The sequence below is a fragment of the Chlorocebus sabaeus genome, chromosome X (genome assembly GCF_047675955.1).
Source record: "Chlorocebus sabaeus isolate Y175 chromosome X, mChlSab1.0.hap1, whole genome shotgun sequence".
In the NCBI taxonomy this organism is placed as follows: Eukaryota; Metazoa; Chordata; class Mammalia; order Primates; family Cercopithecidae; genus Chlorocebus; species Chlorocebus sabaeus.
Window position 1 is genome coordinate 141,259,617 of NC_132933.1, and position 13,353 is coordinate 141,272,969.

Sequence of the window (13,353 nt, forward strand, 5' to 3'; positions counted from 1 at the left end):
AGCCTCTAGGCTGAAGCTGCGCCCGGCCTCTGGCCCCTGCCGGGACTCCCTCACGCCTCCTCCTAGAGCACGTTTCCGCACGTGCTCAGGAGCCCTTCCACGGCAAAAGCTCCTCCCCCTCCACTTTCTTAGTAGGTCTCCATCTCCAGCTCATTCATTGGCAGCCACTGCATTTAGACAATCTCCTATCTATCCTTCCTTTTTAAAAACAAAAACAGCCGGGGGTGGGGGGCGGGGCGGGGAGAAAAGGCAGAAGATTTAACTCCAACTTCAGAGCAACCGTCCCCGGCTGCCCATCTGACACCAGTGGGTGGGGTGCAATCTGACACTTCCCTTCCTTTCCAGAAACGTGAGTGGAGCTGGCGCGACCCTTGATCTGGGGGTGGGGAGACGGGTGAGAAGGTCCGCACTTCCGTCCTCACGACTTTCTCTCCAAGAGACCCGGTATTAGTGGCGAGCTGCCTTCTCTCCTCGCCGCTTGCAGGTTTGGCTCCTGGCAAACTCTTTTCACGTTCCGCTTTCTCCTGCTCCTGGCTCCGCCTCAGCTCCAGCCCCGGCATTCCTCCAGCTCTACTCGTCCTGGCCGCCACCTTCTCGCTGCCTCTAGAGCGAGCGTGCGGGGACATCTCCGCGTCTGCCCTGGGCCCAAGGCTGGGCTGCGAATTTCGTGTTCCCCTGCGGCGGAACACGCACACCCGGCCTTGGGGCTCTCTCCTGAGCTCCCTCCTCCACGGAGGGGGCTGAGCGCAGCCGGGAATTATCTCCCACCGTGGGCACGAAGCCTTTGGAGGTCCCGGGCGCAGCACGCTCGGTGTCCCCACACCGCAGCAAGACAGAGACCCCGCGAGAACCTTGAGCTTTGAAACCACCCTTGAGCCTCTCCAGTCGGAAGAGTGGGAGCGGCTGCCCAGCTGAGGCCAGGCGCGCAACCTCGGGCGCCGGAGCAGGAGAGAGTGCAGGAGGCGCAGCTCAGGCGCCCGACTCAGGAGCAGGAGGAAGTTCTAGCGGCGCCGGGAGCGCGGTGGACGCGCCCTGGGCTCACGCCCAGGCGGCCTCCTCCCTGGCCCTCAGGACTGTCCTCGGGCCGCAAGGAGGAGCTTGCTGGAGTTTTAGAAGCCATCCAGAGCCAGCGAGCAGGAGCGCTGCGTCTCCTGCCTCAGCTGGGAAGGGGGAGTGGCGCTGGCAGGCTGGAATTGGGAACCCAGCGAGCGCCTGACCTTCCTCCTCCTCTTCCTGACCCTCTTCGCGTCTTAGGCTCCGGAGGAAGGTTCTAGCGGCTGCAGGAGGTCCCCAGACCCATTTTCCTAGAAGGCTGGTGATGGATCTGCTGCTCCTGCCGCCGGGGCACTTGGAGCGCACCGGCGGCGCGTGAACTGGGCTTTGCTCTCCACCGTCCTGGGCAAACCCGGGCCAGCCCCGCCTGGCACCTTTGCCCGAGTCTCTTTACGTTCCCGACCCAAAGCCACCAGCGTCCAGGGAGGGAAGAGGAGGTGGTCCTCAGGTGCAGCCCCGCCGAGATGTCCGCGCAGAGCCTGCTCCACAGCGTCTTCTCTTGTTCCTCGCCCGCTTCAAGTAGTGCGGCCTCGGCCAAGGGCTTCTCCAAGAGGAAACTGCGCCAGACCCGCAGCCTGGACCCAGCTCTGATCGGCGGCTGCGGGGGTGGCGAGGCGGGCGCGGAGGGCAGTGCGCGGGGAGCCACGGCGGGCCGCCTCTACACCCCATCACTCCCATCCGAGGGTCTCGGCCCTCGCTTGGCGTCCTCTCCCCGGGGTCCGCCCCCTAGGGCCACCCGGCTATCGCCTCCTGGACCGCTTTGCTCATCCTTCTCCACACCCAGCACCCCTCAGGAGAAGTCACCATCCGGCAGCTTTCACTTTGACTATGAGGTTCCCCTGGGTCGCGGCGGCCTCAAGAAGAGCATGGCCTGGGACCTGCCTTCTGTCCTGGTCGGGCCAACCAGTAGCCGAAGCGCTTCGAGTATCCTCTGTTCCTCCGGGGGAGGCCCCAATGGCATCTTCACTTCTCCTAGGAGGTGGCTCCAGCAGAGGAAGTTCCAGTCCCCACCCGACAGTCACGGGCACCCCTACGTCGTGTGGAAATCTGAGGTAGGGACCAGCGCTGCGTGTCCCACGGCCCAAGGCGGAGTCCCCCCCAGGCAGTTCCAGGGGACCGCCTTTAATTCCATTACATTTACAGAGCGAGGCACTCACTAAAGGGTTTCCGTGGTGTGGGTTTTCCTCTTCTGCTTGCTAAATGGTGCCTGGAAATGGGACGTCCATAGTGGCCACCCGCGTGTGTGTCTTGCAGGACTTGTTGGCTCTACTTTGGAGCAGTCGTGGGAGCTGGAGAAAGAGATGGTGTTTTGGTTTTCTGTTTGTGCTGCAGGCAATTTCAAAGGGTCACCTTATCCTTTCACCCAATGTTGATATTTTTCCCAACTCAAATGATCTGTTGCTAAGCTGTTTGTAACGATTGGATGAAATATATTTTGAAATATGTCTGCCATCTTGTTCTATAGATAATTCAGAAACATTATTTTGGAAGGTGTCATTGACTGTATGAGTGTGTGTGTGTTTAGGTGGCAAGGGGGGAAAGTATTATCTAGCTTTCACCTTTTCTTTCCCTAAAGGGGCAATTTCAGAAATCTATGGTACTGAGTATTAGTTTAACCTAGGAGAAGAAAATCTCTGTGTAGGGGTGTGAGAGATCATGGAAATATGCTGATGCCTAAATTCCATTTAGAACAATTAGTAGTTTAGTGAAGAATCAACAATACATAGGGGACTCAGAGGGAGCTATCTGATACCCTTAAAATGTTTGTCCAGTTAAGAAGAATAGTGAATTGACCTATTGGGAAACTGTCACTGATGGGCGCTTGGAAAATAACACACTTTCAGAGAATACATAGTAATTGTTTTAAAAATGAACAGCCCCTATCCCCTTCAGTCCACAAACTTTATAGGATTGCCTTGGATCTATTTCCATAAAGGAAGGGAGATTCCATCAGTTATAATTTAATATTTTAAAGTACAGTTAGCATTACAGAAATGAAATGAAATACCATGTAATTGCTGGAGATGTAGGCTAAATACACAACCAAGAAAAACTGTTTGAAAATAGCATCTGAGATCATACTCAGCTGTGTTAATGTGAGATAAGTGTTAGACTTTGGCTTTAATAGACTGCCTTAGAAAAATAAGCATCATTTATCAGAATTATTAGCATCACGTATTATTAATGTTATTGTGTCAAAGTAACTGAGGCTGTTAGGTGTTGGGGGTATAAATTTCAAAAAACAAATATTGCTAAGTCTTCTGCCCATTTTCTTGAGGAAGATAGGCAGTAGAAAGGAAAGTCGAGGCAGAGGGCAAGATGTTACCTCCAAACTAGGGAACTCAAGATTAGAAAGCATCAAAAATTGAAACGTTGAATTTCTCTTGGTCTTTAGGAGGGGCTGGATTCTCATTGTATTTCAGGAGCACACATTATCAGATTAATCTGTACGAGTTGAGAGAAAGAGAAAAACAAAAGCAAGCCAGCATTTTTGGATTAGCTAGCCACTAACATTCGTGCTTAAAACTAATTGCATCATTAAGAACATTTCTGCTTTTCTTAGCAACCATATACATACTTGGAATATAGTATACAGATGCTGCTCATTACTGTTATAACCAAAAGGCATTTGGCTGTAGATGATTTCACTTGTTGCAAATTATCTTCTTATGTATTAGCATCTCATAATCAATGGACAAGGATCTGAACTGCAGCGATACTGGGTGGCTTCTATTCCACACAGTGGGCAGTCTGCACAAAATTCATCTACCATGATTTTCGCCTTTTCGTGGTGATTAAAACTAAGGATGTAGCCATGTAGCAAAAGGCCAAAATTTTCTCATGGAATATGTGTGTGTGTGTGTGTGTGTGTGTGTGTGTGTGTGTGTGTGTGTTTCGGAAATTCCTTTATGCTTGAGGCGGACATGGAGTGATTAGATAGAACTCTAGCATGTAGATCCAACCCTGGTTTTGTTTAATAAAGGCCAAGATATCCTAACATAACCCCTGGATCTCTAATTTAATGGCCTAGATTACCTTTCAAAGGTTTAATGCCCTGGAACCCTCTCAAAAAACAAGAAAATGCATCCTATTGGGCACTGCCTGTCCTTTTCACTTGCAGGCAGGCTGGGTCTTTGGTCCTTAAAGGAGAATCTTTACTAATGACATCAAAATGTCAGCCAATGAGCATCTTGCAAGGCTGCTTAGAGGCCCTGGAATAACTGGTTCATATAGATTTGGTTCTTGAATTTTTCTGGTTGCTCTGGCTCAGGGTTTCTCAGCCTTGGCACTATTGACATTTGAAGCTGAATGATTCTTTGCTACAGAGCTGTCCTGAGTATTGCAGGGTATTTAGCAGCATCCCTGTCCTCTTCCCACTAGATATGAGTAGCGTTCCTCCAGACCAGTGTGACAGCAATGTTTCTAGACACTGCTGGATATCCTCTGGGGATCAAAATCACCCTAGCTGAGAACTGCTGCATTAGTGAGGTTGAACATAGTACCCCATGCTGGCCATCAAGAGCGTGCCCACAGAAGTGTTTACAGCTGGCCTAAAGTTTGCTTGGGGCCTTTGTTTGATTCCAAAACCACGAGGATCCCTCTGGAGTCATGTACCCCTTACAGTTTGTTCAAATTTTCTATTTCTCTTCCATTGAATCCATATGAAATCCTAAGAATTCACCTTCAGGTTTAGCCATTGATGGATCTCATCCATTTCCACTTTGTTCTTTCAAGATATTGTCTGCTTTTAACCTAAATTGTCCATACAACAGCCCCTGCTCCCAAGACTCTCACAAATGCCTGCAGCTTTGTTACTTGTGCTCATTCAAAGCTTACAAATGACCATTTTATGGCCTAAACCTGGGAAGTGTTAGGCAAAGTCAGCTATGATCTTGTTAGTATTTCCTCACTACGTGTTTCAGGATTGCTTTAACAAAATCCGTTTCCTGGACATGCTGGGTAGATCATCTATTGAATAGAAACATGGAAGAGACAAAGGGTAAATGGTACGTGGTAACACAGTTGGAACATGTTTCTCAACTTGTGTTTTTAGCAGCCAAACTCTGCCCCGACTCTGATCACAGGAAAAGCAATAAAATTTCAATCCTGAGCTTCTCCTAATTCTTGAAGATCAGAGCTGGGATTATGTCCATAGTTTGCCAACTTTTGCAACCCATAATTAAAATGATTTCTATATGTCACTGGCATCCATACTTTTCCTCACTCATGGCGCAAGTATTGCTTGAGCATAAGCATTTCTGTAGGTACTAGGAATGCAGAGAGGCTAAAGAGCTCACAGTCTAATGAGGGGACAGGTGAGTTAACTGATAGGTACAGTACAAGAGATCAGTACAATGAGGGAACAGAGAGGGGAGGGTGTGCTTTGGGGGGCCATGGAAGACTTCACTCTGCAGAGAACATTTAAACTTGATCTTCAAAGATGACTGCCATTTTAAGGAGAAGAAGGAAAGTGATGTCTTGATGAGGCAGAAAAGAGTGGACAGGCAAAGGCACAGAGGTGTTGGTGATGCTACAGCTCCCAACAAAGAAGACTTAGAGGGCCCTAAGCCCAATAATTTGTTTGGAGGAGCAGGTTAGGGCACCTGCAGTTTGATATATGTAGCAACCACATGGCTTTTCATGTAATAAAAGCCTGACCTAACAAAGAAATCAGTCCTGTTGAAATACTTTTTTTTTTTTTTTTTTTTTTTTTTTTTTTTTGAGATAGAGTCTTGACCTGTCGCCCAGGCTAGAGCGCAGTGGCACGATCTCGGCTCAATGCAACCTCCCATGTTCAAGCGATTCTCCTGCCTCAGCCTCCCTAGGAGCTGGGACTACAGGCATGTACCAGTAGAGACTTGGTTTCACCATGTTGGCCAGGCTGGTCTTGAACTCCTGGCCTCAATCCATCTGCCCGCCTCACCCTCCCAAAGTGCTAGGATTATAGGCATGAGCCACCACACCCAGCCTCTATTGGGAGGATAATTGTGGGTATGGATAAAAATGAGAGACTGGTCAAAGCATATTACTCTCCAAGGAGCCCCTGGGCATCACAACTGCAGAGAGTGAAGGCATATCGAGTGTTGCCCAAGTGAAGTTTGGTGTGCCTGGAGCAGAGGATGTATCTTGCTGTGTGCAGGATAATAGTGTTCAACAGGTAGGATAGTGGTAATTACGAAGTGTCTCACTGTGCTCATCTCAGGAGTTTGGACTCTCTATTGTGTAGAGCAGTGATTCTTAACCTGGAGGTGACTTTGTCCCCAGGGGACATTTGGCAAGGTCTGAAGACATTTTAGGATGTCACAGCTGGAAGTGGTGGTGTATTAATTTCCTATCACTGCTGTGATGACCACAAACTTAGTGGCTTAAAGCAACACAGGTTTATTGTCTTACAGTTCTGGACCTCAGAAATCCCAACAGGTTTCACTCGGCTAACTTCAAGGTGTTGGCCTGACTGTATTCCTTCTGAAGGCTCTAGGATCTGTTGTGGTTTCTTTTCCAGTGGCCCCCTTCCTTCATTTTCAAAGCTAGCCAAGTCACATCTCATCGACTCTTCTTGTGTGGTCATTTCTCGCTCACTGTTTTCAGGACTCTTGTGATTACATTGGGCTCACCTGGATAATCCAGGCTACTCATTATTTTAAGGTCAGCTGATTAGTGACCTTTATTCCACCTGAAACCTTAATTACCCCTTGCTCTGATGTATTCACATGTTTTGGGGATTGGGGCGTGGGCATTTTTGGTGGTATATTATTCTGCCTTCCACAGGGGAGTTCCTATTGGCATCTAGTGGGAGGCCAGGGGTGCTTTTAAATACCCTACAGTGCACAGCCCCACAAGGAATAATCATCTGGCAGTCAATGTTAGGAGTGTCTAGACTGAGAAACCCTGCTGTAGAGAGTGGGAGAAATTGGTGATTTTTAAGCATGAGGGCGTAACATGATCAGATGTGTTTTAGAGGTAAACTGGTGTCTGGGGGAGCATGGGTTAGAAGCATGAAACAAGTGGAGGACAGATCCTCAGAGGAGGTGGGCATGGGGAAATCATGCCAAGCATCCTATAAACAATTGGGAGCTGGCATATAAACGTAATACTTTTATATTTCCCACTTCTCCATTTTAGCAAATTTTTTCTTGCACTGTAGAATTCCTTGAAAGCAGAACTCTTACTTATCTTTGAATTCTTAAAATCTGGCCCCTGTACTCTGGGGGTTTTAGAGAGATCATCAGAAAGACCAGTGGTTCTCAACTAGGAGAAAGTTTGCACCACAGTATAAATTTGGCAATGCCTGGCAGCATTTTTTATTGCCAGAACTGGGGCAGCAGTGTGCTACTGGCATCTAGTGGGTATAGGCCAAGGGTACTGGTAAACATCCCACAACACACACAACAGCCCCCACAAACAAATACTTATCATGCATAAAATGTCAATAGTGCTGAGGTTGAGACGCTCTGTATACAAGAAACTGAATTCTAGGTTTTGCTTTTCAGTACCATTTTCTCTCATGCTTGTGGCTTTACTCTTTGTCATTTTCTTCTTCTTACCTAGTATATGTCAACCAAGGCTTTGAAATTCAAGAAAAATGACTTTACGTATTGAGCATATGAAAAAAATATGGGATGTCTAAATGTATCTACAGGGAAGAAGTGAATGGTAAATATATAATGATGGAAACTGGAATTAAATTTTAAAATGCAGCAGAGAGAAATATTGTATTTAAAAATAGAGGCTCACTCATGTCACCAAAGAGAAAGTAATTAGAATAAGACAGCTTCAAAAAGAAATGGACAAAAAGTGTTTTACAAGGATTTGTGTCTGAAATCAGTATAATACCTTAAGTTTTTTTAAGTTAGGAAAAAGAGTTATTCAACTTTTATACATACACACTCTCAGGCTATCTCTCTGCTAGAATTCCTTCTGAAGGCAATTTTTAATTTTAATGGAGAATACTGTGAAGATAGCTTCTCAGATGACTTAGAATTGAGTTTTCACCAACATTTTGAGATTTGAGGGTTGGAAAGAGCAAAGTTTAGACTCAGAAAGAACCTTGGGTAGCATCTAGCTCCAAACTGCTTACTTTACAGTTGAAGGGAGGGACTGTAAAGCTTAAGCCACTCAAACTCAGGCAAAGAGCCAAGGGTAGAACCACCCTGAAATCCTTCTTGACTCTCTATATAAACTGCCAAGCTTCTGGAAAAAGTAAGCGACCCCGACTACTTTTATTCTCTGATGAGCACCTTAAACCCTGGCAATCACTTTTTATCCAGATTACTTACTGAAACCATTATCTCAAAGTTCCCTAAGTTCCAAGAATCTTCTTAGACCCCTTTGGCTAGACTTCTGGGCAAAACTGAGAGCACCATCTCCTCTCCCTGCTCCTCCTATCCCCATCACACACAGAGAATCTTAGTTTCCTCCTTACCTTTCTTCCCACTCCTCTGTCTCTGGGATTGTCTTTGATCAACCCTACAGTTCTGTGTTTTTCCTTCAGGTCATTGTCCCTTGATTGTCTCATTCACTTTTGTGACCTCAACCATCATCCCTTTGGGGGAGACTCGTCACTCGGTGCCTAGCTGGAATCTTGTAGTTGAGTTCCCAATATAGATTTTCTGATTTCTTCCTAGATATCTGCTCATGGATGTCCAATGGACTCAAATTCTACATGTCTGAAACAGAACAAGTCAGCTCCCATTTCCTCTGAACATGTTTCATTTTATGTATTCCTTATTTTGGTTGGTATCGCTGTTCTTTCGCTTGCCTAGGTTTACCAGGTCAGAATGCCTTTACTCCTCTCCCTTTTTTTGTTTCCTCCTTTACTTCCATAAGTTTTCAAATCCTGTAGTGTGTGCTTCCCATTTGCTCCATTCTAGAAGGGATTTGAAGTGAAATGTGTCTGAGTTCTTACATCTCTCTCCAGCTGTTCATTCACAATGTCACTGCCTAGCTTGGGTCCTCATTTGTTGTGACCCTCTTCTTGGTCACCCTGCCTTCAGTTTCTCCCTGTTGGCATATTGGCCTTATCCTCAAAAGACACAATTGTAATCATGTCAACCCCTGATTGAAAACCTTTGATGGGTCTCAGAGTGTACAGAATAAAATCCAAACTACTTAGCTAGTCATTTCAATGCCTTTTACAACATCATCTCAGCCTGCCTTCTCCCAGGAACTCTAGTCCAGCAAAGCCAGGCTGGCCACTCACACAGATAGTCATCAAATATTTATCGCATGCCAGCTATGCAATGGACACTAGGAATGTATGTGGAGCAAATAGGTATGACTCTGCAAGGTGCTCCCAGTTTATGAAAGCAATAACTTCAAATCAATCTCTACAGTTTTTCAGAGTGTTATGGCATTTTGATGAGAGGACTGTGGTAGACAGAACAATGTCCCCCAAAGATGTTCATGTCCTAATCTCTAGAACCTGTGAATATGCCACTTTACATGGCAAAAGAGGATTTTGCAGATTCGAGATTATCATGGATTGTCTGGGTGGGGCCAGTGTAATCACAAGGATCCTTATAAGAGGGAGGCAGGAAGGTCAGAGTCAGATAAGGAGATGTGAGGATGAAAGTAGGCAGAGAGAGAGAAAGAGGGAGAGAGGAAGGGAGGGAGGGGTAGGGTGATGAGAGAGATTTTAAAGATGCTACACTTCTGGCTTTGAAGATGGAGGAAGCAGCCACAGCCCTTGGCTGTAGCAGCCCCCAGAAGCTGGAAAAGGCAAAGAAATGCATTCTTAGAACCTTCAGGAAGAAAATAGCTCTACTGACATCTGGATCCTAGCTCAGTGAGACTTCTGACCTTGAGGACTGTAAGAAATATGTCTGTTGTTTTATGCTACAAAATTTGTGGTAATTTCGAGCAGTGATAGGAAACTGATACAAGGACTAAACAGGTCTGGGATGTCTCAACTAAAATCACTGGATGAGGAGGCATTTGCCAAACGAAAAGAAAGGGCACAGTGCTCCTGCGAGAAGGAATGGCCTGTACTGAAAAGGGAATGTAGCATGCTTCAAGAATTTAGAGAAATCCAACTAGAATGGATTATGGGAGTGGGAAGATGGTGAAGAATAAGTCTCCCTGGACTTTGGCCTTAATGATATAGATTTTACCATTTAATGTAAAGATTCCCCACATAGATTTTGTTTCCTTCCTTCTCACTTTACTTTTGATAACTTGGTCCCATATCTACCTGAGAAGGCTCCATTTGTACTTTATGGCTCAGTCAGGTGCCTCCAAATAAATGAGCTTGACTCTAGTACATGTCATGACGTTCCAGATTTGCAGAAACAGAAGCTCACGTTTTCATAGTGAGATTCACATTCTTCCAATATGGCGCTTGAATAAGAGAAAGTATGTTTCATATCAAAATCTAGTCAACGACTGAGGGAGTCTGCATGCAGATAGCAGTTCTCCCAGATTCCCAGAGGTATGCCTTTGGGACGTGACATCTTGTTCTAAAATTTACTGCATCCTCTCTGAGCTATTACTTAGATAAAGAGAGTGAGACTGTGATTGCAACTATGTTATGACATGGCAGAAAAACCCTTGGAATGTAATGTGAAAAAATGAAATTAGTTGTGTTATCTGGTAAAGAATGATGTTTTCATTAGCTATTAGGGAAACATGAATCAAAACCACAATGAGATATCATTTATACCCACTAAGATGACCATAATAGAAGATAGATAATAATAAGTGTTGACAAGATGTGGAAAAATCGGAACTCTCATACACTGCTGGTGAGAATGTAACATGACGCAGCAGCTTTGGAAAACAGTTTGGCAATTCCTCAAAAAGTAAAACAGTTACTCCAGAGCTCAGCAATTCTACTTCTGGGTATATACCTAAGAGAAATGAAGATGTATGTCCACACCAAAACATGTATATGAATGTTATAGCAGCATTATTCATAATAGCCAACTGGTAGAAACAATTACATATTCATCAATGGATAAATGGTTAAACAAAATGTGATTAATGAAAAATTACTCAACAATAAAAAGGAATGAAGTACTGATGAATGCTATGCCTTGGATGAATTTTGAAAACATTATGCTAAATGAAAGAAGCTAGTCACAAAGGTCTACATATTGTATAATTCTATTTATATGAAATGTCTAGAGTAGGGAAATCCATAGAGACAAAAAGATTACTCATTGTCAGAGGCTGGTAGGGAGGGATGTGGAGTGACACCTAATGGGTAAAGGCTTCTTCTTAGGGTAATGAAAATGTTCTGGAATTAGATACAGGTGATGGTTGCACAATCTTGTGAATATACTAAAAAATCACTGAATTGTATATTTTAAAATGGTGAATTATATGGTCTGTGAATTTTACCTAAAAAATGATATTTATAACTTTCAGAAAATATATTGTTGCCACATCTTTTTTCAATAAAACATAAATATAAATATAGAAGAGCAGTTATATAGTCAGTGGAAGCTTCATGTATTCAACATGAAACGAGGGAGGTAGTAATGACTTTGGGAGATTCAACGGAGGAGTCAGCAGCCAGCCGTGGGATTTTCTGAGACTGGTTACTGTGGAAATTCTATGTCCTGATTATTACACTTTGAAAGCAAGCACGGAGAAGCTATTAAAAGATTGCTTTTTCATAAAAGGCAGAGATTTTATTTTATTTTTTTTTTTTTGAGACGGAGTCTTGCTCTGTCACCCAGGCTGGAGTGCAGTGGCCGGATCTCGGCTCACTGCAAGCTCCGCTTCCCGGGTCTACGCCATTCTCCTGCCTCAGCCTCCGGAGTAGCTGGGACTACAGGCGCCCACCACCTCGCCTGGCTAGTTTTTTGTATTTTTTTAGTAGAGACGGGGTTTCACCGTGTTAGTCAGGCTGGTCTCGATCTCCTGACCTTGTGATCCGCCCGTCTCGGCCTCCCAAAGTGCTGGGATTACAGGCTTGAGCCACCGCGCCCGGCAAGATTTTAAAAACTACTTACAATCTTGAAAAATTGCCTGACCTTATCTCACCTGAATTATTAAAAAGCCAAAGATTTTCAGGAGCCATTAGAAGTAACAGCGATTCTAGAAACCACCTGTTGAATGATATGCTGATGGATCCAAGAGGAGAATGCTGAGCCTAAGATGCTGTCCACATCTTTGGAGAAATTGGAAGTGAATTGAATTATGTAGCTTGATGGACCAAGAAAATAACATGTTTTCATTTCTGTAGAAGTGGACAGCTCATGGAAACAGGTGAATTAATACCACCTATAGGAGCTGAGGTGTCAATAAGCATTGGATCAATTCTCAGCTTGTATTACTGATAACTTCATCTCTCAGGGGTTTGAGAAACAATTGGGCAAGCTGGTACTTTGAGGCCCAGATATAGATGGAATAGGGGAAAGAGAAGCCTTTGGCAACAATAGCCATGCTGCCTCAGCATTTAATATAACAAGGGCTTTGCTATAGCTAGTAATTTTGTCCAGGGAAATCCTTGACTGGGCCACCAGACTTTCTGAGCAAAGTATAATTCTGATCAAATTGGAACCTCCAGGTGATTTCTTGCTCACTTATTTCAGTCAAATAATTATTGATGGGTGATGATGATAATGATGATGATGATAAACAAAATAACTATATTTGTAGAATGCACACCAGTTTAGTGTTCTTAGAACAACTCTGTGGGGTAATAGTATCAACTTTCATTTTATGGATGAGGACACTGAGACTCAGATTCAGAGGTAGGCAGATTTAGCTGCAGAGAAAATGAAGTGAATCGGTTCAGCTAGACTCTGAACCACACTGCCTAAGTTTAAATCCCAGCTCTGTTCTGTGACGTTAAACAAATTATTAAGCCCCTTTTGTGCCTCAGTTTCTTCATCTATTAAATGGGGATGATGAAAGTGCCTACCTCAGAGTTTTTGTGAGGATTTCATGTCATAATTACCTGGAAAGTGCCCAGCACATAGGAAGTACTACAAGATGCATAGGAGTGCAAGGCTAAATAACATTAGAGATGTGGTCACACAACTAGGAAACAACAAAGGTAGGACTTAAGCTAAATAATTAATTTAGTCGAAAACACTTATCGTGCACCTACTATGTGTGCCAGAAACTTTGGTCTTTCCACCATGGCAGCCGAAGAGGGCGTAAGTGATCAACAACTCAGTGAGTAAGCCCAGCTGCATCAGACAACAGCAGAAGGCAAGTGGAACTTTATTTTGCAAGCTGTTAAATAAGGTATAGTTTTCATGGTAGGCATTGGAGTGACAGCCCAGGCGTTTTGGCCTAGTGACTTGGAACACAGGAATGTGTCAGACTTGTATTGTGGATTTGGCGTAA

At 44.8% G+C, this 13,353-nt stretch overlaps 1 protein-coding gene across 1 annotated transcript in view; it reads left to right on the top strand.

The window, feature by feature from the left end:
* Window positions 1–421: 421 nt before the first annotated feature.
* ARHGAP6 (Rho GTPase activating protein 6) overlaps window positions 422–13,353 on the top strand; it is a 538,479-nt gene continuing 525,547 nt past the window's right edge. Inside the window, exon 1 of the mRNA XM_073013872.1 lies at window positions 422–2,105. Within this exon, the coding sequence (XP_072869973.1) occupies window positions 1,518–2,105 (588 nt within the window). The 5' untranslated portion in view covers window positions 422–1,517. The remainder of the gene's footprint in view (window positions 2,106–13,353) is intronic.